We start from the raw sequence: 22,804 nt of genomic DNA, 5'->3' as shown, positions 1-22,804 counted from the left end.
CGAAGGTTCAATACTTATGTAAATGTGATATTTCCATTTTCTTATTTGTAATACATTTTGCTTTGTCATTATAGGGTATTGTATACAGATTGATGGGGTAAAAAATGATTTAATCCATTTTAGAATAAGTCTGTAACGTAACAAAATGTGGAAATAGTGAAGGGATCTGAATACTTTCCGAATGCACCGTATATAGAGAATAGGGTGCCCTATGGAATGCATCCTCTCTCTATCCACTATCTATCCCCCCCCTCTCTTTCCATCCCACCGGCTGCGCTTGCCAGATCATTTTAGTTCCAGTTTTCCTCTCTCAGAGTTGCAATACGTCCATATGCTAATTTCAGCATCCCTTTGGATGGAGCTACCTGATGGAGAAGCTGTGTTTTTTATGATGTAGTTAAAGGAGTCATTACAGCAGCCTGTCAGGTAGTTAAATGAGTCATTACAGCAGCCTGTCAGGTAGTGAAATGAGTCATTACAGCAGCCTGTCAGGTAGTGAAATGAGTCATTACAGCAGCCTGTCAGGTAGTGAAATGAGTCATTACAGCAGCCTGTCAGGTAGTGAAATGAGTCATTACAGCAGCCTGTCAGGTAGTGAAATGAGTCATTACAGCAGCCTGTCAGGTAGTGAAATGAGTCATTACAGCAGCCTGTCAGGTAGTGAAATGAGTCATTACAGCAGCCTGTCAGGTAGTGAAATGAGTCATTACAGCAGCCTGTCAGGTAGTGAAATGAGTCATTACAGCAGCCTGTCAGGTAGTGAAATGAGTCATTACAGCAGCCTGTCAGGTAGTGAAATGAGTCATTACAGCAGCCTGTCAGGTAGTGAAATGAGTCATTACAGCAGCCTGTCAGGTAGTGAATTGAGTCATTACAGCAGCCTGTCAGGTAGTGAAATGAGTCATTACAGCAGCCTGTCAGGTAGTGAAATGAGTCATTACAGCAGCCTGTCAGGTAGTGAAATGAGTCATTACAGCAGCCTGTCAGGTAGTGAAATGAGTCATTACAGCAGCCTGTCAGGTAGTGAAATGAGTCATTACAGCAGCCTGTCAGGTAGTGAAATGAGTCATTACAGCAGCCTGTCAGGTAGTGAAATGAGTCATTACAGCAGCCTGTCAGGTAGTGAAATGAGTCATTACAGCAGCCTGTCAGGTAGTGAAATGAGTCATTACAGCAGCCTGTCAGGTAGTGAAATGAGTCATTACAGCAGCCTGTCAGGTAGTGAAATGAGTCATTACAGCAGCCTGTCAGGTAGTGAAATGAGTCATTACAGCAGCCTGTCAGGTAGTGAAATGAGTCATTACAGCAGCCTGTCAGGTAGTTAAATGGAAGCGAACTGAGCTGCCCTAACTGAGGTTAGAGCTCTCTAGGTGTACTCTGCTGTGAGTCTAGTAGAGCTCCCCTCTGTGGAACATCAGCATAAATACATAAATCAATGTCAGGTTTTGACATGATATGACAGGCAGGCTGACATCTGTGCTCCGAGTATTGAATGGAAAATACAGTGAACTGCAGGGGCCCCCATATACCTATTTTAGAATGTCAGCATGTTTGTACAATATGTAAACAGTGCATTTCACATAGAACTCTAGCATTCTATAGCACTCTATAAGTAAACTAATAATAATAATATACTGAGGGTACAAAACATTAGGAACATTAGGTCATGGTCTTTCCATGACATAGACTGACCAGGTGAATCCAGGTGAAAGCTATGATCCCTTATTGATGTCACCTGTTACATCCACTTCAATCAGTGTAGATGAAGGGGAGGAGACGGGTTAAAGAAGGATTTTTAAGCCTTGAGACATGGATTGTGTGTGTGTCCCATTCAGAGGGTGAATGGGCAAGACAAAATGTTTAAGTGCCTTTGAACGGGGTATGGTAGTAGGTGCCAGGAGTACCGGTTTGTGTCAAGAACTGCAACGCTGCTGTGTTTTTCCTGCTCAACAGTTTCCTGTGTGTATCAAGAATGGTCCACCACCCAAAGGACATCCAGACAACTTGACACAACTGTGAGAAGCATTGGAGTCAACATGGGCCAGTATCCCTGTGGAACGCTTTTAACACCTTGTAGTTTCATGCCCTGACAAATTCAGACTGTTCTGAGGGCAAAAGGGGTTGGAACTCAATATTAGGAAGGTGTTCTTAATGTTTTGTACACTCAGTGTAGTGTAGTACACTGTATTATTATTACTTATAATTACATGGATTATTTACAGCTTGCATCATATAATCCTTATCTGTACAACTGTAGAGAATTATCTGTCTGGATTTATCTACTGATTGAGACTTGACTCAAGGAGAGAAGGGTTAACCTTAACTCCATATCGTGAGGAGATATTCTTCTTGAAAAAAATGTAGTCTGAGAATTGTATCTTGTTACTCATTCTGTTCTTCACACTCCCTGGTTGGTCAGACAGACAGACAGACAGACAGACTGACTTTGGCTGCCTTCACGGTACAGAGAGATCGATTCGGCCAATGGAAAAAGAGCTGAGTTTAGACTTTGATGAATGCTTCTAGAAATAGGCCCAACATCCCAATTTTGAATTGTTAGTACTTGAAGTACACTCATTACGGCAAACACATGAACTTGTTTACATTGGTTAGTTTACAGAAATGCGGAATGAGTAATTGTCCCTCTGTATCTTTTCACTTTATATCCATAAAATAATTAAATAAGTTAATGTGTCACTTAATTTGGGAGGCAAATGTGTTTATTATGTAGTGGGTTGGGTATACTGTCACATGCCTAGCCACCCCTGACCAATGAACCATGCTCCCCAGCTCCGGCTGAGCCAACGCCATGCCGACACACGTGAAAGGCTGCGTTTCTAGGATTCTCCCCCAAATTGAACACACATTTTGACTGTTTTCACAAGCAATACCTCGCACTGCTCAGGGCCCTCTGGGGACCGGGAGGTGAGGCTGGGGGGGGGGAATATTGGACCCCTGATTGAATCAGCTTAATGGGCAGACTGCTGATCAGAACCAGATGTGGCACGTGGAGGGGTAGGGTTGGAGGGAAGGTTGGGGGTAGGAGGGTTAGGATAGGGTAGGGTACTCCTGAGGGCTGGGCTATAGGCTAGTCTGTCTGTCTGTCTGTCTCAACATTGAGTCTCAATGGAAATATGCATAATTGCTTTTGCAGTTTGCATTGAAATGTGTCTGAGAGAAAGGCTGTGCTGGTTGCTTCAACGTTGACACTAAGCAGCCTCCATCTTACACCTTTGTAGTTGCTTTTCTATAGTATTGTAAAGGCCCAAGTGATTACTGTAGCATCCACATGTAGCGCTGGGGTCTATTCAGGCGGGTGCAACATTACAGAACATTCAGATAGAAATGTATTGCGTATGTAGAATATAGGGAATCATGTCCGCTCTAAACATGACATTTCTATCTGCAATACTAACAGTATCATCTCATTGGCTGTGTAGCCTACAACACTGCCTCTCCGCATGGCTTGGCCATTTGCTCTTCTCTCTCTGTGAGGATGTTACGATGTTGTTACTCAACATGTCTGGTATGTTTCTCTACAGGTGGAAGAGTGAAGACCTGGAAGAGACGGTGGTTCATTCTGACAGACAACTGCCTGTACTACTTTGAATACACAACGGTCAGTTAGCGTGTGGTTTTATCAATACTGAAGAGAGAGAGAGAGAGAGAGAATCATAGGCAGACAGTCAGAATCATAGGCAGACAGTCAGAGAGAGAGAGAGAGAGAGAGAGAGAATCATAGGCAGACAGTCAGAGAGAGTGGCTATTGTGTCATTTGTAGCCAGTCAGCCACACCACAGCCAGTCAGCCACACCACAGCCAGTCAGCCACACCACAACCAGTCAGCCACACCACACCACAGCCAGTCAGCCACACCACACCACAGCCAGTCAGCCACACCACAACCAGTCAGCCACACCACACCACAGCCAGTCAGCCACACCACAACCAGTCAGCCACACCACACCACACCACAGCCAGTCAGCCAAACCACAGCCAGAGCCAGTCAGCCACACCACAGCCAGTCAGCCACACCACAGCCAGTCTGTAGCAGATGCAGCCCGGCCCTTTGACCTAAATGCACCCCGGTCCAGCAATTAACACGATGCATGGAAAACATCTGGGAGGTCTGCTGCACATCTGGCCTAGCCCAGACCCCTCCCCCATTACCCTACACCCACACACACTGCTTAGAGCCCCCAGCCCAGTCCAGTCCCCGGGCATCCCATCCCTGCTGTGTTCTCTCATTAAGAGAAAGACTGGGGACGACAGGGGGGCTGTTCTGCTCTGTTCCTCAAGGTCTCCTCAGCTTCCAGACTACCCCCAGACTCCCATCCTGCAGAGCCTCCCAGACACAATAGAAATCCACTGTAGGATTGGGTTAGTTCTCCCCTAGGTACACTACTCTGTGTGAACAATAACAGTATAGTACAGTTGTAACGTGTGTAGGATACAGACCATGTACAGTTAGGACGTTACTTAGTTTTCCTGTGTTGAGTATGACTGATTGAAACACCCTTCAGTGTATATAAACTATTTGTAGTTATTGAAACACCAAAAAACAGGCTTCTGGGAAACAGTTGTGGCACACTATTTCGTTTTTGCCAAAACTTACAGGAAGTTTGCCACAACAAATGAATTTATGTAAGGGCAGCTGCATAAATCAATTGGCATATAACTATATGCAGTGTGTTTATATATTAAATCATGTATTGAATGTGTTCTTTGTGTTGTCTCCAGGACAAAGAACCTCGTGGGATCATTCCTCTAGAGAACCTCAGTATAAGAGAGGTGGATGAGCCCAGGAAACCTGTAAGTTCCCCAAAATATGGAAAGAAAACAATGCATGAAAATGGGCTAATGAAATGAACTGGATACTTAGTCTCTATGTACTTTCCACTTGAATATTCACCCTAGCTAATTATTTCTCTCCCTCTCTCTAACCCTGTCGTCCAATCAGAACTGTTTCGAGCTCTACAACCCCAATCACAAGGGTTCATTGATCAAGGCGTGTAAGACTGAGGCGGACGGCCGGGTCGTCGAGGGCAACCACACAGTGTACAGGATTTCAGCGCCCACCACAGAGGAGAAGGAGGAGTGGATCAAATCCATCAAGTACGTTTTCGCTGTAACCCACCTAAGGTTTTTTGCCCACCATGTAAACACAACCAAGAGTCTGCTACGAGACACCAGTGGTTCTCAACTCACCATGATTCAATGACAAAGCTAGGATTACACCAGTATGTATGTATTCACCGACGCTTCTTTGAAGATGCATTCGTCTTTACACAAATAGCACCATGACCATGTGTTTCTTCCCATGTGTGAACTTTTTGATGTAACTGTGTGACTCACTAACGCATATGGCTGAGTGGCTAACTTTCTCACAGTGTGCGGTAGATAAGACTGGACTCAGAGCTGATCTGAGCTCTCTGGAGGTTAAACGGGTTTCCGTTTGATAAAGCCCTCTAGATTAGCCTATAAACAGGAGAGCTAGAAGACATGCATTACTCTCTTTCTCTGGCACTCTGCCTCAATTTTTTCCTCTTAGTGTTTTTGCCAAATCCAAACTATTTATCATACACACATGCTGTCTTGTTAAGGAGAAAAATGCTCTGTTAAAATGGACCCAGAGGGTGATTGATCATAGCTCCTCTCAGCTGAGCTTTCCAATGATCAATATCTGAGGCAGAAATCATATTATATGATACTCTCATCAGGCATGATGATGTAGAAACACCATTTGCAATTGACGGCTGGGTTTCCATTAGAATCAACAAAATAGATTTTTCTGCTTATTCCACAACCTTACTGGCAAGTTTGTTTGGATGTAGTGGATGACATACACAGTTAAGGAGATTTGACAGGGAGACGTAATGTCAACTTCAGTTTTGCAATTACTACTTTAGATAGGGTGTTGGACAGGGAGTTTACAGTGGGAAACCAGTGCCTTTCCTAGTGCATACCAGCCCTGTATGAAGTCACAGCTGTAGGTCAAGTTTATAGAACTCTTCTTTGTGTAGTTGTAGCTGTGAGACTGGGTGACAGACTGTGTGCAGAACAGGCCAGGGTTGCTTTCGCTCACATACACACACTCTGTACCCTGACTCAGCTTTCTGGTCGTCTCCTTTGTGGTTAGCATGACACACACACAGAATGGCCATTTCAGCATGTCCTGTGTTCCTACTGCCGGGAAAGCAGTGAATTACTCAACCCTATTACTGTCCCGTTGGGGTTTGTGTGTGAAGAGAGAAAACAACAACCAACTCAGACCGGACACAAGGCTTTTCTCAGTCATTTAATGGACCGCTATGGCTTTTCCCTTTGCAGTCTTCAAGGGAATATGGGGGTGTATAATAGTCTGCAGTAATGTACCGAAGAACAAGCTTGTTGAGACAGCTTTATTGTGTTACATCTATGTTGATAGAGGTACTCCTTCAGAGGCTAAAAACATGAAACCAATTGCAATGTTTTCCTTGGATGACAATGTAGGTTAGAATGTGAACTGTGCCGATTCCGAATATAGTAAAGCTGGGGAAACTATTCCCAGACCTGCTCACAAAGGCCTACACAGTCTACTGTAATACACAATAACCATTGTTTATTTTCATAACCAATCCATCTCTTTCTGCAGAGCAAGCATCAGCAGGGATCCCTTCTATGACATGCTAGCCACCAGGAAGCGGAGGATAGCCAATAAGAAGTGAGAAGAACCTGACCACACCCACCCTATCATCAGTGACACCAGCATGGACCTCCATCGGTCCAGGAGACAGGGGGCCTCACACTCAGCCCAGGGACAGGAGACATGGCCACAGCAGACAAGGGGATCCAGATTTAGTGGGGATTTGACTTTGGATGCAACACATCTACACTTCATCAGTGTAGAGAAGGGCACTTGACATTTTGGTTGTTTCTTTTCAGATGCATGTGTGAATGCAATGCACACAACTATAAATTGTATAATGTGTGAATGTACTGTATTGTGAAAAGTCTGAGCAGTATGTATGAGGCTGTGTGGGGCCTCCCCAATGTCCCCATACAGGCTGCGCTTTCCCCAACCACCGAAGCAGGCTCGAAGAAACATGGACATCTTGGCTAGCTCCACATTGTCCTCTAGTGGGTGAATTGAGTATGATTTCAATGTCAGAAGAACCTCAAACTTTTAGGAATCAACGGGTCAGATTTTCACCTGCCAAACAACTGATACAAGTAGTGTTTTCTTTCCTCTTTTTATAATGCGATACCCGGTTGTTACTAGTTCATACTAGATATCACTATGGTCTATGTAAGGTCAATGTGAATTCCTGCAGAGCTATAATATACTGTATTAATAATACATATTGTCAAGTTTGTTATTCAAAGCTAGTTTATGTATTGATTCAAAGTCCACTGCTATACATTTGTTTTTCATATTTATTTTCTCTAATTACAAAAGTGTATCCCCCTTTACATTATATGTACTGTACATAGTTTGTTTCTGTAGCATGTAAAAGGTTATGGCTAGCCTACACCCGTTTGTTCACATTACAAAGTTGAGCAATGAGCATTAGATTACATACTGCAGTGGAAGAAACCCTCAACTCCTCACAGAGCAAATGAAGAAAAACAATTCCTCAAATAAACAAATGTAGCAGCCAAGCCAGCTGTGTTTTGCATTGGAAGGTGTCAAGGTGAAAACTAGTGGCTCTATTCACTATCGTAGAAGTCAGCGTTTCTGCCATTACATTTCAATGTTACTGCGTTCATGGTAAATGCTGCATATGTCGGCTCAATTGGAAATTACCTCAATTTATAGAGCACAAAGTGTAACGCTTCAGCGAAAAATATTGAATAGAGCCCTCAGGTTTGGATCTACAACGCCCCGTTGTGAGACGGACAGATGGAACTTTAACACAAGTCAAAAGTTGTGTAAAAGCTCAAGAGAATCTCAAAATGCTACAGCAGCCTTGAGGATTTTGAGTAAAAATACCAGATCTTCTCCTGTGTAACTGACCAGTCTGATACCTACCCAGCCATCTATTCTTTAGGTTATAGCTTCCACACGGTCTATTGTATGTGGATAAGAAATGAGTACACAGGTCCTGTTTTGAACTCCCACACTGTCATTGTGTAACCTGGAAACAATATGAAAAATTACCTAACCACTGTTAGCCCTAAATCCAAAGTGTTTCTATCTAAGCAACCAATTAAACAATCTTTTTTACCAAAAGTCAGAAAAATTACTCCATCCTTCCAATAAAATGGCAGAAACTTTCCCCATCTGTGTGTACATCCCCAATCAATCAACAGCATTCACTCCAAAAAAAAAAAAAAAGCAATAACAATGACATTAAATGTATTAAGGCGTTTTATATACCTTGTACAATGTATAAATTTGACATGCTATTGTAGAACTAGAAATGTATTAACCATTTACATGTTTTGGTCTTTTTAGGTAGAAAACAAAGCCATCCAAGCAGACCAAAAGCAGATCACCATACCATTCTACTGACTTATGTCCATAGAACACCGTCTAAATTATGTCGTGGGAATTGTAAAACAAAAAAAGAAATTCTACATTGGTATTCCTGATACAGGACCGTTTTAATGTATAAAAAAATAACTGATAGTACAGTTCAAAATTAAATTCACAGTATTCTTAAAAAACAAAAAAACAGGTCCACAGCCATAACATGATTATTATTATGCTTTTTAAATCCTTGAATGAGTTAAGGATAGAAATGATATCTCAGTGAAAGCGAGTGAAGAGGGGGATGCAGAGGGAGGGAATCTTCTCCAGTGACGGCTTGAGAGAGTATTTTAAAAAAGTAATTGAAAGCAACAAAGAGCTGGCGATGTGGTGGTAAGTGCACACGTAGTCACCAGCCGCATGGGGCCTGGGCCAGATCATTCTCTTCCAGACGGTCCTCACTCCTTCATAACGTTTCCCTCCATTTTCTTTTCATCAAAGCAAAAACGTGTATTTTTTTTACCAACAACTCCAGCCATACAGATATGTGGATAATGGTGACAAACTTGCAGCCAACTGAAGTCATATCAAACAGGTCATCTCCTAGGGAACAACAATAGTCGTTCGATTATTTAACCAAGTGGTCAGTTCTCTGAGGAGGAATAAGTCTCATTTTAACAAAGTCCTGAGTCTTCCACAGCAGCAGAGATGGTTAAGCTCCGGGCTTCTTTTTTGTTTACAACGTGTATATATTAATTATTTTTCATAAATGTCCATTGAGTGACAAGTGTCTACCGAGTGAATTAGAAAAAAACTCTTTAAAAAAAAGAATCTGGTAGAATCTTTGTGTGGTAAAAATACAGTATATTCCCAGTAATTCAGCACCACGTTCAAATATTCGAGATGACATTCCTGTTGCATTTCACTTTTCCATAAAGGTTGATTTTTACAGTATTCCAAGTCTGCAATGGGAGAGAGATGTGTTACGTTTGCATACAGACCCATTACAGTATCTAGACAATCAAGAAGATAATCCACAAAACCGGCTACTGTTTGCACACAGTCAAGCATAGAGATTCTCTGAGTAAGACCGATGTAAATGTAAGATACTTACATTGTTCTGTTTCTCTCTGGTTAAACAGAGAAAATCTAATGTCTAAGGTCATTCATTGGTAGAACATCCGTGGGAGTTTCCATTGGGTCGACTGAAGCCATTACCTACAACAGAAAAACATATTACGGTCAAGATTATTGAACAGTTACAAACTGAAAAATACTAGTGGACCTGATATCTATAGAAACCATTGTATGGTTTCTTACCTGTGTGCCCGTTGAGGTGGTGGTGCGATGCGTTGTGAGAGGTTGCTGTTGGCGATATATTGCGAGAGAAGAAGCGGTCTTTGTCATCGTCATCGGAGCGATGGTGTTTCTCAGGGTAACTGTTGTCAGAGCCATCATCGTCCTGGTAACGTCGCTTCCTGCTCGCCCTCTCCTCGTCACTGCTGCTCGCCCTGCGACCCTCCCGGGGGGCGTTGGGGTCACGGTGCCCCTCGGAACTCTGGGTAGATCGGGACTTCTCATCCTCCGTGTCAGTGTCGTGCCTCCTCCTCTTCTTCTTCTTCTTCTTCTTCTTCTTCTTGTGTTTGGAGGACCTGCTGCCATCGGCAGCCCTGTCAGAGGAATCCACGTCAGAGGTCCTTGAAGAAAGAACACGCAGGTCAGGGTCAAAGTAACAACTGAATTAATTTCTCTGGCACATTGTCTATTATTGTGGAGGCAATAAAATACACTTAGAAAAATAATGACTGCCTTACCCATTCTCTGGACGCCTAGCTTTGTCCTTGGACTTCTTCTTCTTGCTCTTCTTGTGTTTCTTGGCCCGACGCTCCTCAAAGCTGTCCTCTCTCAGAGGATCGGGTCGTTTCTCCAGGGCTGGTCTGGCTGGGGCGAGGTCTGGGCTAGTGGAGGGCTGACTGGGTTTGGTGTTGGAGCTTAGTGGGATGGGCAGGGGGGTCTCCTCCTGTGAAGGGTTGTAACCCCTCTTACCTTCACCCCTCTCCCCCCTCCACCTGGAGCGTCCGTGAGGCTCCTCTCTGTGGGGGAGGCTGTGCTCCCTCCTGTCCCTCTCCCTGTTCTCTCTGGGTCTGTGGTAGTGGTGGTGGCAGCGGTCCCTGGGGTGGTAGGCGTTCCTCTCCCAGCGACGCTCTGACTCCCTGTGTCTGTCCCGGCTGGCCGAGCGATCACGGTACGACCGGTGGTGTTCTCGGTCTCGGTGGTGTTCTCGATCTCTGTGGTCCCGCCGGTGTCGATAACGGTCTGAGTCACGGTCCCAGTTGCGTTCACGGCTCATGTCACGGTGGTACCTACTCCTTTCTCCGTCTCTATCCCGGTCAGAAGAGTACAGCCGGTCTCCATCCCTATCGCGGTCCGAAGAATATAGTCGGTCTCTGCCCTTATCACGATCAGAAGAATACATCCGGTCTCTTCCCTCTCTGGAGCTGGGCTTGCCGTCCAGCCGTCCATCCAGCCCTGCTGCTGGGCTGTTCTCAGTCTCCCTGACGTCCTCCCCAGATCTGCTGTGTGGTGCTCCGAGGCCTGTCCCAGAGAGGGGCTGGGAGAAGGCTGGAGAGACTAGGGTTCTAAGGGAGTGGGGGGTGGGCTGGAGGGGTAAGGCCCCAGGGTTGGAGGTGGAGCTGGATTCCCTCATGGCGTCAGTAGGTGGCTTAGCACCAACATCGGCCAATGAGGATGGCGGGTTAGCAGTGGTTGATGGTGCGTGGTGAGGGAGGGGGTCAGAGTGAGTTTTAGTCCTTTTCTCTGGGGTTGAGGAGAGGTGGCTGTCGCTGTCGGCACTGTGGAGGCTCTGAGACGGGCTGTCCTGGCTGGGTGTGGCGCTATACACCTCTTTGCTGTAGAAAAAAACAAGTACATCAATAACATTCATGAATTACTGTATATCAAAATGATGATGAGAGAATCTGATAAAACATCATCTAATGCTGCGTGCACACAGGTTGTATGGTACATCTCACATAGTCCTCACAATCCACCGCATCACGCTACACACATCTGATAAAACATCATCTAATGCTGCGTGCACACAGGTTGTATGGTACATCTCACATAGTCCTCACAATCCACCGCATCACGCTACACACATCTGATAAAACATCATCTAATGCTGCGTGCACACAGGTTGTATGGTACATCTCACATAGTCCTCACAATCCACCGCATCACGCTACACACATCTGATAAAACATCATCTAATGCTGCGTGCACACAGGTTGTATGCTACATCTCACATAGTCCTCACAATCCACCGCATCACGCTACACACATCTGATAAAACATCATCAAATGCTGCGTGCACACAGGCTGTATGGTACATCTCACATAGTCCTCACAATCCACCGCATCACGCGGATTGCCTCCCAATTAAATTAACGGACTTCTGACGGAACACAGTTTGACGCAACCGGTGTACACGAGGCGAAACACTCACCTTGGGTCACTGTGGTGAGACTCTGCCCCATTAGAAATGCTGGGACCCAACCCAGGAGACAGTACATGACCGTTGACCTGCACAACACACACACACAGATAATACACAGCTGCTTGTGTGTGTGAAGATTCTGCAAATGTAATGTGATTTGTGGATTCAAGTAAAGTACTTAAATATGTGTGCGTGTCGACTGAAGTACCTTCTCCGGTTGTTTGATGCCATTAACTTTGTGGTGTCCGTTCTGATGTCCGATCTGGCTGAGTTTGGAGAAGCCGTTAGTCCCGTTGGCCCCGGACCCGTTATGGTGCATGGTGGCCTGGCCGTTACTGATGCCGTTGGGCTTAAGGGCCAACACTCTGGGGACGGGGCCGTAAACGGCCCCTCCCTTCCTCCCGTTAACGTGAGGCTTGGTCGTGCCGTTCTCCAGACCGCTGCCTCCCTCCTGGTCAGACTCCTCCGATGACTCCTGGCCATATGGCACCAGGAATGAGGCTCCATGACCGTTTCCGTTAACGGAGGGCGTACCGTTTATGCAAGGAGCCCGGGGCGCGGACATGTCTGAGGTAGTCTGTGACGAAGAACAGGAGGACGGCTGGGCGTAAGAGGAGGAGGATGTTGAGGAGGGGCGGATCTGTTTGCCCTGACCGATGAAGAAGGAGAGCTTCTGGCGCTTGGCAGTGTCAGGGATGCCTGTAGGACGGCTTAGAGAATGAGAGGAAGAGGAGGAGGAAGAAGAGGAAGAGGAGGAGAGCAGGCCGTAGCTAGTCTTGCCCATGCTGCTGCCGCCACTGCTGGTGCTGGGCTTAGAGCCAGAGGGGAAGTCCCTTAGGGAGCCGTTCCCATTGATGTGAAAGGTGTTCTGGGGAAAAAAAGACAGTTATTACACATGCTGCTTTTGAACAGAAGATTGTGCAGAGGCTAGTGTGTGTTGAGGCTGTACCTTGGCCATGTGTGGGGGCAGCTGTGGTCCTATGAAGCCAGTGTTGGTGTGTCGTGGCCCGATGTTGACCCGGGGTGTGAGGATGGGGCGGGGGGACGACTGCCCGGGGGGCCGACTCATGTGGTTGTAGTCCCCTCCATTCTTCAGATCAGGTGACCTGGTGGCAAGAACAGGCAGCACCCATCACAGATGAGAAACTCAACTCAACCACTAAAAGGGAAATCCTGCACAGGACTATTGCATCGTCAAGCAGACTTCATTTTAGAAACACACGTAATGCTTCAACGCTCAGATATATTTTTCATCATTCAAACAAAAGGTGAATGGGAGCTAGCTACTCACCTGATATAGAAGAGGACGTACGCCTGCTGGTTGAGGACTGATCTGATGTCACTGACTGATACAGAGGAATCATTCATCTGGTGCCACTGGCCGTTGCTAGCCTGAGAGCAAGTGGGGGGAGAAAGAGAGAAATTATAGACATGCATCCCACAAACATACAGTACGTCACACGGACACCATAGTAACCATCACCCCCTGTAGAAGACAGATGTAATCAAATACATCAGGCTTACATAGAAGTGGTGAGAGGCTTATTCGCTTGGGGTTTTTAATCAGTCTCTCTCATTGATTGATTGGAGTGTGTTTGGGAGCAGTCTTAACAGTGGTTTTGCGTCTATGTTGGGGCTTACCTTGACGTAGCAGTAGTAGTGTCCAGCGTGGCAGCTGAAGCCAGAGTGCACCAGGACCGCGTAGAGCACATAGACCTGGGGCTCCCCGTGGGACTGAGACATGAAGGGACGCAGGTCCAGGCACTCAGGATACCTCACGTCCTAAGGGAGAGAGCAAGGCCATGTGAGATGATATCTCCAATTAAACATTTCAGTAAAAATGTGACCGGTTAAACAGTTCTCTTAAAATAAGTGGTCCATGTTAATGTTTCTGTTACCAATAATGTACTCTGAACTTACCTTAGCGATCTTGCCCCCGTTGTAGTTGGCGAAGCGCTTCAGTGAGATGGTGAGCACATTGGAGCTGCGGTGGATGGTGAATCTCTTAGAGGCTGGAACCATCTTCTTACACCTGCACAGACACAGTTGGAACAGTTATAAAAACCAATGAAACAACGAGGAAACTAAAAACGCAGTTCACAAGGTTGCAATAACACTGGTTTAGGCAACACTATGCTGAGACTAACAATAAATGAATACAGATATACTCACTTAGTGCATTTGTAGGCATTCTCTCCATCTAGCTGCTCAGGCTTAACAAACTGCTCCAGTGCTTTGGTGATACTGGGAGCAGTCTGAAAGGTAACACGGATGACACGTGTCAATGATGTATTCTTAGAAAGACACCAAAAGGTTTGACAGGTTTCCTCATTGTACACCATGAAAAAGGTACTTCACTGTTACCTTTATTTCCAAAGCGACATCCAAATAAGGGTCAAACGTGTCAGAGACTGCTTTGCAGTTTAAACATTTTACTGTAAAAAGACAGCATAGACAATTATTAGATAACCTTACCTATTAACAAATATGACAGTCATCTAATCATAATTGCCTCTTCAAAAGTTCTAACGGTGTCCAGCAGCACACACAGAGAAAGTATATCAATCAAATGTATTTTAGAAAGTTTCTTTACATCAGCAGTTGTCACATAGTGCTTTACAGATACCTTGTCTAATACCCCAAAGAGCAAGCAATGCTTGTATCTGCATCATATATCACATACACAAAGTACCAGTCAAAAGTTTGGACACAACTACTCATTCAAGGGTTTTTCTTTATTTGTACTATTTTCTACATTGTAGAATAATAGTGAAGACATCAGAACTATGAAATAACACATATGGAATCATGTAGTAACCAGAAAAAAGTCTTAAACAAATCAAAATGTATTTTATATTCGAGATTCTTCAAAGTTGCCACTCTTTGCCTTGATGACAGCTGTGCACAATCTTGGCATTCTCTCAACCAGCTTCACGAGGAATGCTTTTCCAACAGTCTTGAAGGAGTTCCCACATATGTTGAGCACTCGTTGGCTGCTTTTCCTTCACTCTGCGGCCCAATTCATCCCAAACCATCTCAACTGGGTTGAGGTCGGGTGATTGTGGAGGCCAGGTCATCTGATGCAGCCCTCCATCACTCACCTTCTTGATCAAATAGCCCTTAACCAGCCTGGAGGTGTGTTTTGGGTTATTGTCCTGTTGAAAAACAAATGATAGTGGGACTAAGTGCAAACCAGATGGAATATTGCTGCAGAATGCTGTGGTAGCCATGCTGGTTAAGTGTGACTTGAATTCTAAATTAATCACAGACAGTGTCACCAGCAAAGCACCCCCACACCACCTCCTCCATGCTTCACGGTGGGAACCACACATGCAGAGATCATCCCTTTACCTACTCTGCATCTCACAAAGACACAGCGGTTGGAACAAAAAAATCTAAAATTTGGACTCATCAGACCAAAGGACAGATTTCCAACGGTCTAATGTCCATTTCTCGTGTTTCTTGGCCCAAGCAAGTCGTCTTCTTATTGGTGTCCTTTAGTAGTGGTTTCTTTGCAGAAATTCGAACATGAAGGCCTGATTCACGCAGTCTCCTCTGAATAGTTGATGTTGAGATGTGTCTGTTACTTGAACTCTGTGAAGCATTTATTTGGGCTCCAATTTCTGAGTCTGGTAACGAAAATTAACTTATCCTCTGCAGCAGAGGTAACTCTGGGTCTTCCTTTCCTGTGGGGTCCTCATGAGAGCCCGTTTCATCATAGTGATTGATGGTGTTTGTGATAGCACTTGAAGAAACTTAAACATTTCTTGAAATTTTCCACAATGACTGACCTTCATGTCTTAAAGTAATGATGGACTGTCATTTCTCTTTGCTTATTTGAGCTGTTCTTGCCATAATATGGACTTGGTATTTTACCAAATAGGGCCCATCTTCTGTATACAACCCCTACCTTGTCACAACACAACTGATTGGCTCAAACGCATTAAGGAAGGAAATTGCACAAATTAACTTTTAACAAGGCACACCTGTTAATTGAAATGCATTCCAGGTGACTACCTCATGAAGCTGGTTGAGAGAATGCCAATAGTGTGCAAAGCTGTCATCAAGGTAAAGGGTGGCAACTTTGAAGAACCTCAAATATAAAATACATTTTGATTTGTTTAACACTTTTTTGGTTACTACATGATTCCATGTGTTATTTCATAGTTTTGATGTCTTCACTATTATTCTACAATGTAGAAAATAGTAAAAATAAAGAAAAACCCTTGAATGAGTAGGTGTGTCCAAACTTTTGACTGGTACCGTTTATATGTTTTTTTTTCAAGATAGCACTAATAAGCCTACCTCTGGACCTTAGATACCCTCCAAAGACTTGATGGATGAAACTGGTTGCCTGCGTTTGCCTGTCCAATCTGTTGAAAAAGGAAACGTCAAACCATTAAAGATGCTAATCAGCGACTCCAAATAGCTTCAAGGGAAATTGCTGGCTATGCGTACACACGGGATCATTTAAATCAAGACAGCCTTCATTTCATTTCTCATTGGGACACAATGTCCTAGCCCTTTGAGGAGGAAGAGACAGCAGAGGAAATAGAGCAAAAGTAATTCCAGAGAGTAGAGGCAACCTGTTGGAGGGCAGAATAGCCCTCCACTCTACATGGGAGGAAGGCTTCCTAAAGTCAGTTAAGGGTCCCTAGTGTATAGGAGATGGTCACTGAAACATGATTTATTAATCATGTCTCACTCTGTGCTGTAAGTGAAATGTGAATGTGGGTCAGATGAGATGTGAGTTTCAGTGCAACACCTACTTGCTTCCAGGCAGGCAGGACTTTTGCATAGCATCCACTGTGTACCGCAGGAACTCATGGGCGTCCTCTTGGCTACCAAAACGGAAGTGCTTTGCAATCCCTGCACAGGTGTGACAGAGATATAGACAGGTGAAGAAGCAACATAATAAATGAGACTTTGACCCTGTCAGTTTTCCCTCCAAAAATTACAGAATCAACTCTATATTTTTGTGAGGAAAACTAATTTTGCTGACTAGGTTTCACAGAATTCTACACCTGTGATGGAGTCTCAACTCTCCTTCCATTTTTGTATGAAAAAACTATTTTGCTGACAGGTTGGTTAGCTGTAATGGCTTTCAACACGTTGGCACAAAGACTAATTCCTATCCACATTGTGCGAAAGTCTTTCCCCCTCCGATTCCAAAGTAAATACTACTCACGTTTGAGCTCATTGAGGACTCCGATGGGCTTGATGACGTTCCCAGAGTTGGCAAAGACCTGGGTGATATGATTCTGCATGGTGCACATCATACAGAATCCAGGCTCGTGACCTGAACATCAACACAGAGGCGGTCAATCAGGTAATAGGCATTAAAGGTCTAATGCAGCCACTTTGATCTCAATATCAAATCATTTCTGGGTAAAAATACATTTTGGGGGGGGGGGGGGGGGGGGAAAGTATCTTACTGTGATTTTTTTTGTTTTGTTGTTGTACCATTTTAATTGAAAACAGAGGCTTTTGGCAAAAAGTGATTTCTCAAGCAAGAATGGTGTGAGTGGTCAAGAGTGGTCTTAGTGTGAAGGGGAAACTGAAAACTAGCTGTTATTGGCAGAGCGGTTTAGAACTCTATCTTATTGGTCTATTAACTAATTTACCACCTGGTGATGTCACCAGGCAGGCCAAAACTACATCCCACCAAAACAGGCTGACATTTCAGGCAGTCTTTTCAAACAGCTCTTACAACAAAATGGCATTATCATAATTTCACAGTATTATTCCAAGTTCATAGTGTGGAAATGTATATAAAACACAGGAAAAACTTGACTGCACTGGGCCTTTAAGCAAAGAACCAACATTCAATTTGAAGCCACTCTTTGTCGAAATATTACTTTTGTTTCCCTTTCTAACCTTCTCCTGCTTTGCATTATGAAAATGTAATATAAACAAAAAGAGCCCCTGGTTCTATCATCAACATACATGTTTTAGAGTGCTCCCGGGACAGCATGTAGTTGCTGAGGGGAGCAGTGTAGGTGAGACACTGCAGAGCCGAGTTGAGGAAGCAGGTGTTGCCCAGGTTCTGGAGACCTGATCCGATGCGGTTGACCTGGTTCCACTTCAGGCTGAGCCGCTCAGCCGGGAACAGCACCTTCTGGGGCAAGGCGATGCCGTCGCCACTGGTCAGCACCACTGCGGAGGGGAAAAGGAGTGTTGCCTGCTAGATAAATCAGTGGGAATACATCTCTAAAGATGGTCTTAGGAAAGGTCATGTTTTACTGCTTCCAACTTCAAGGCACTTTCAAATTGACAATCAATTTCTTTGAATTGAAAGCTAGGCATATTTGATGGATGGGTGGGGAAGGCAGAAAGATGCTGTGTTTCTTGTTTAGTGACATAACATTTGGTGCCACAGGATCTATGGTTCAGGGTACATCAGGCTATTGATTTACACCCTTCAAAACAACAATACGGTTACATAACTGGGCCAGTATAATAGAAACATGTAGGGGAACCGGTTAAGGCAGTCACTTATGAGAAGAGATCTGGGAAACCACTCTACTCAACTCAGCACTCCCTGTTTGGAATATAGTCTTGAAAGATTTCATTCATTACAATCTGGCATGAATTACATTTTTAAAGACTATTTTACAATGAATTAAGGTCCTTTCCTTCTGTAATTTTATGCATTTGGAGCCCTGCAACCAAAGATACCGGGCAATACCACAGTAATGGAATTACACTTTGACAGTTTTTTTCCCACTTTAAAATGTATGCCAAACCACAAATATTGATTTGAAAGTTTAACAAACGTACAGCTATGAATATAACTACTTTTCACTGAAGGAGGGAACGAGGTATAACATAGTATGGGGAGTCAACGGCCAATCACATTCACCTGAAGAAAAAATAAAATAAAAAAAATAAAAAACAGTCAACGGGCCAATGAATACCTAGCACGCCCTTGGAAGCCCCGCCTTCCTGGCTATAATACTGGGACTTGCATTCATTTCCTCAATTCAGTTCCACTCTTCAGCGAGCACAAATCCCGACGGCGCAGGGCCAACATATGTTATACCTCAGTCCCTCCTTCAGGGAACAGTAGTTATTTTCACAACTGTATATTCCCTTTGTCAGTCACTCAGTATAACATACTATGGGGACTTAGAATCACGCCCCTCACGCCTAGGAGGCCCTCAGCAGCCCAAGCACACACATGTTCCACAGGCACCAAAAAGGGGTTACAGAAGACACCTTTTCCCCCTAATACTTATCTGAGAAGCCTGAACTGTCAGAGCCTCATGAGGCCTGAACTGTCAAGTCCCATATTGGGAACCAAAACCTGCTGTAACTTGGCTATGGATATTGACACGCTGCCACTGCAGCCCAAGTCCATAGACCCAAAGGTTCCAAGAACAATACTTACTGTGCAAGCATGAAATGTCAGAACGCGTACAAGTAACCGCAAGTCCAAAAATAACACGTCGTGACTTTGTAAAGCGCACACGCGCACTGCATAGCATTGACTATAGTCGATGAACCACGGCATGCTGAGGCTAAAACCCACAGGAAAACTGCAGGAACCTTTCTGCTCAAACCCACAGGAAACTGTGGTAACCTTGCTAATGCGCGCTTTACGCGCTGCTGCACCCCAAGGCAGCCCAAGTTCCAAACCCACAGGGAATTGTGGTAACTCAGATAAGCAGCGCACAGGTTGTGCTCCCACCACTCCCAGACCCAGCCATAAGACTATGAGCCACACTGGGAACAGTTACATCCAAGCAATAAAACCTCAAAACAGAACACCAACTCGCTGCAGCACAGATATCACCAATCATCATGCCCCCGAACAATGCCCAAGCAGCCGCCACACCCCTGGTGGAGTGAGCACGCACACTGCTAGGCAAACCTTGCCCTTCGCTGTAAAGACACTGCTCAGAAAGCCACCTACCCCGAGCTGGATTAGTGAAACAGGCAAAAAGCTGGTCACAAACATCATTGGTCCTATCGATATTCACTGAGTGTACAAAACATTAAGGACACCTGCACTTTCCATGACAGACTGACCAGGTGAAGGCTATGATCCCTTATTGATGTCGCTTGTTAAATCATTTACATTTTAGTCAACTCAATATTAGGGCGAATATCCCAGCCAATCACAACACTGGTGGGTAAGTAATACTGTGAAACACTATCATTCCACTATTAGTGCCAGATATATTATGGACATTTTCTGAAATTATAATGCAACAATTTAAATAAAATGTCATGTGTAGCACCTTTAAAGATATGTGGGTTTTTGGAAACAGAATTACAAGGCAATATTTCTTAAACTTACAGAAGGTAAACAATTTCAATTACTAAATACAATTGTTGACATTAGTTTATGTCAACATTGTGTTTTGATGCATTTCTGATAGAAAACATCTACCAGAAAAACTCTAAGACCCCTTTTTCATCTGTTTATCCAGAAATCAAAGCCTTTACTTATGCCTAATTTTTAAGATGGAAAATGCCTTCATTTCCCAAAAATATAGACTTGGTCTTCATTTGACACTCAATTTGATATGCTGCTATGAACTTCACATTGGTGCTCATGCGTCCTTTGATGTTAGCGTCAAAAGACTTCAGAATTGAGCACATCAACCCTCCTCACCTTGCTCCTTGGGCCTGTCTGCAGTGATGCCAGCACTGCTGCTGTAGACAGTGGCTCCAGGGGTTGGGCCCATGCAGCCCCCTGTCTTCACCCTGGGGGTGTCGGAGGACGAGGGGCCCCCCGCCCCCCAGCTGGAGCAGCCGCCGTCCATCCCGTTCCCGTCGCCGCCGGGGAAGGTCAGCGATCCGGAGCGCTTGCACCCGACTGACTCGTGGTCAGACTTCTCTGAAGATCTGTCAACTATGGTCATTGTTCATTGCTGTTGGACAAAAACAAATAAATACAGAGGAAGTTAGATAATGCTGTTTCTTTAGATACAGCAACTAACCTATGCTTAGTTGGGAGAACGGTCTTGAAGACTAGCTCTGTAGCTAGAGGATGAAAGACATTTGCAGAAACAGCCCATAAACCACCCAAAAGCATCCTATTTCAAACTCACATTATTTCCTGAAAATGTAATGGTTCAGTACTATCATCCAACTTGAAGATGCCGAATTCACTGCACTATACGGAATTGTATGTTTTCGTATTCTAAGAACCTGCACAGCAACAGTGGATTGTCTGTAATATCATGATGTCACAATTAGAGGTCGACCAAATAATCGGAATAGACGTTTAATTAGGGCCGATTTCAAGTTTTCATAATCGGTATTTTTGGCCGCCGATTTGACGATATTTTTTTAGTATTTTTTTTTTTTTTTTTTTTACACCTTTATTTAACTAGGCAAGTGAGATTAAGAACACATTCTTATTTTCAATGACGGCCTAGGAACGGGGGTTAACTGCCTTGTTCAGGGGGGATTCGTTTTTGTAACCTTCCGGTTACTAGTCCAACGCTCTAATCACCTGCCTTACATTGCACTCCACGAGGGGCCTGCATGGCAGGCTGACTACCTGTTACGCGAGGGCAGCAAGAAGCCAAGGTAAGTTGCTAGCTAGCATTAAACTTACCTTATAAAAAACTATCAATCTTAACATAATCACTAGTTAACTACACATGGTTGATGATATTACTAGTTTATCTAGCTTGTCCTGCGTTGCATATAATCGATGCAGTGCCTGTTAATTTCTCATCGAATCACAGCCTACTTCGACAAACGGGTGATGATTTAACAAGCGCATTTGCGAAAAAAAGCACTGTCGTTGCACCAATGTACCTAACCATAAACATCAATGCCTTTCTTTAAAATCAATACACAACTATATATTTTTAAACCTGCATATTTAGTTAATATTGCCTGCTAACATGAATGTGTCACTTCTCTAGCGTTCCGTGCAAGCAGTCAGGGTATATACAGCAGTTAGGGCTCATTGCGGACTGTGTGAAGTCCATTTATTCCTAACAAAGGCTGTAATTAATTTGCCAGAATTTGACATAATGTTGGTTGTGCAATGTAGGTTGTGAAGGTTGTGCAATGTAACAGGAATATTTAGACTTAGGGATGCCACCCGTTAGATAAAAATACGGAACGGTTTCGTTTTCGAAATGATAGTTTCCAGATTCGACCATATTAATGACCAAAGGCTCATATTTCTGTGTTATTATTTTATAATTAACCTGTTAGGGCTAGGGGGCAGCATTTGCACGTCTGGATAAAAAAAATGTACCCGATTTAATCTGGTTACTAATCCTACCCAGTAACTAGAATATGCATATACTTATTATATATGGATAGAAAACACTCTAAAGTTTCTAAAACTGTTTGAATGGTGTCTGTGAGTATAACAGAACTCATTTGGCAGGCAAAACCCTGAGACATTTTCTGACAGGAAGTGGATACCTGATGTGTTGTATTACCTTTAAACCTATCCCATTGAAAAACACAGGGGCTGAGGAATATTTTGGCACTTCCTATTGCTTCCACTAGATGTCACCAGCCTTTACAAAGTGTTTTGAGTCTTCTGGAGGGAGATCTGACCGAACAAGAGCCATGGAACGATGATGTCCCATTAGACACCTGGCGCGCGAGTTCATGTTGGGTACCCTCGTTCCAATACGTTATAAAAGAGTATGCATTCGTCCACCTTGAATATTATTCATGTTCTGGTTAAAAAAGGCCCTAATGATTTATGCTATACAACGTTTGACATGTTTGAACGAACGTAAATATATCTTTTCCCCTCGTTCATGACGAGAAGTCCGGCTGGCTTAGATCATGTGCTAACAAGACGGAGATTTTTGGACATAAATGATGAGCTTTTTTGAACAAAACTACATTCGTTATGGACCTGTGAT

General features: G+C 44.1%; 2 protein-coding genes across 2 annotated transcripts in view; one reads left to right on the top strand and one right to left on the bottom strand.

Annotated features, from left to right (window-relative positions):
* Window positions 1–7,641, top strand: part of LOC106589589 (cytohesin-3) — a 37,302-nt gene extending 29,661 nt beyond the window's left edge. The window contains exons 10-13 of the mRNA XM_014179742.3: window positions 3,543–3,619; window positions 4,741–4,812; window positions 4,961–5,115; window positions 6,635–7,641. Coding sequence (XP_014035217.1) covers window positions 3,543–3,619; window positions 4,741–4,812; window positions 4,961–5,115; window positions 6,635–6,707 — 377 coding nt within the window. The 3' untranslated portion in view covers window positions 6,708–7,641. The remainder of the gene's footprint in view (window positions 1–3,542; window positions 3,620–4,740; window positions 4,813–4,960; window positions 5,116–6,634) is intronic.
* A 691-nt stretch (window positions 7,642–8,332) lies between these two features.
* The window catches only part of LOC106589586 (ubiquitin carboxyl-terminal hydrolase 42), a 37,660-nt gene continuing 23,188 nt past the window's right edge, over window positions 8,333–22,804 (bottom strand). The window contains exons 2-18 of the mRNA XM_014179732.3: window positions 20,569–20,827; window positions 17,895–18,104; window positions 17,137–17,247; window positions 16,718–16,817; window positions 16,254–16,321; window positions 14,313–14,383; window positions 14,121–14,203; window positions 13,869–13,980; window positions 13,590–13,730; window positions 13,240–13,340; window positions 12,898–13,054; window positions 12,157–12,816; window positions 11,958–12,034; window positions 10,267–11,361; window positions 9,773–10,149; window positions 9,567–9,670; window positions 8,333–9,414 (exon numbers count right to left, since the gene is read on the bottom strand). Of these exons, the coding sequence (XP_014035207.2) occupies window positions 9,615–9,670; window positions 9,773–10,149; window positions 10,267–11,361; window positions 11,958–12,034; window positions 12,157–12,816; window positions 12,898–13,054; window positions 13,240–13,340; window positions 13,590–13,730; window positions 13,869–13,980; window positions 14,121–14,203; window positions 14,313–14,383; window positions 16,254–16,321; window positions 16,718–16,817; window positions 17,137–17,247; window positions 17,895–18,104; window positions 20,569–20,818 (3,669 nt within the window). The 5' untranslated portion in view covers window positions 20,819–20,827 and the 3' untranslated portion in view covers window positions 8,333–9,414; window positions 9,567–9,614. The remainder of the gene's footprint in view (window positions 9,415–9,566; window positions 9,671–9,772; window positions 10,150–10,266; window positions 11,362–11,957; window positions 12,035–12,156; window positions 12,817–12,897; window positions 13,055–13,239; window positions 13,341–13,589; window positions 13,731–13,868; window positions 13,981–14,120; window positions 14,204–14,312; window positions 14,384–16,253; window positions 16,322–16,717; window positions 16,818–17,136; window positions 17,248–17,894; window positions 18,105–20,568; window positions 20,828–22,804) is intronic.

The sequence above is a fragment of the Salmo salar genome, chromosome 28, assembly GCF_965601325.2.
Source record: "Salmo salar chromosome 28, fSalSal1, whole genome shotgun sequence".
Taxonomy (NCBI): Eukaryota; Metazoa; Chordata; class Actinopteri; order Salmoniformes; family Salmonidae; genus Salmo; species Salmo salar.
The sequence above is the reverse complement of the archived record's forward strand: the minus strand, read 5'-3'. Positions and strand labels throughout refer to the sequence as shown.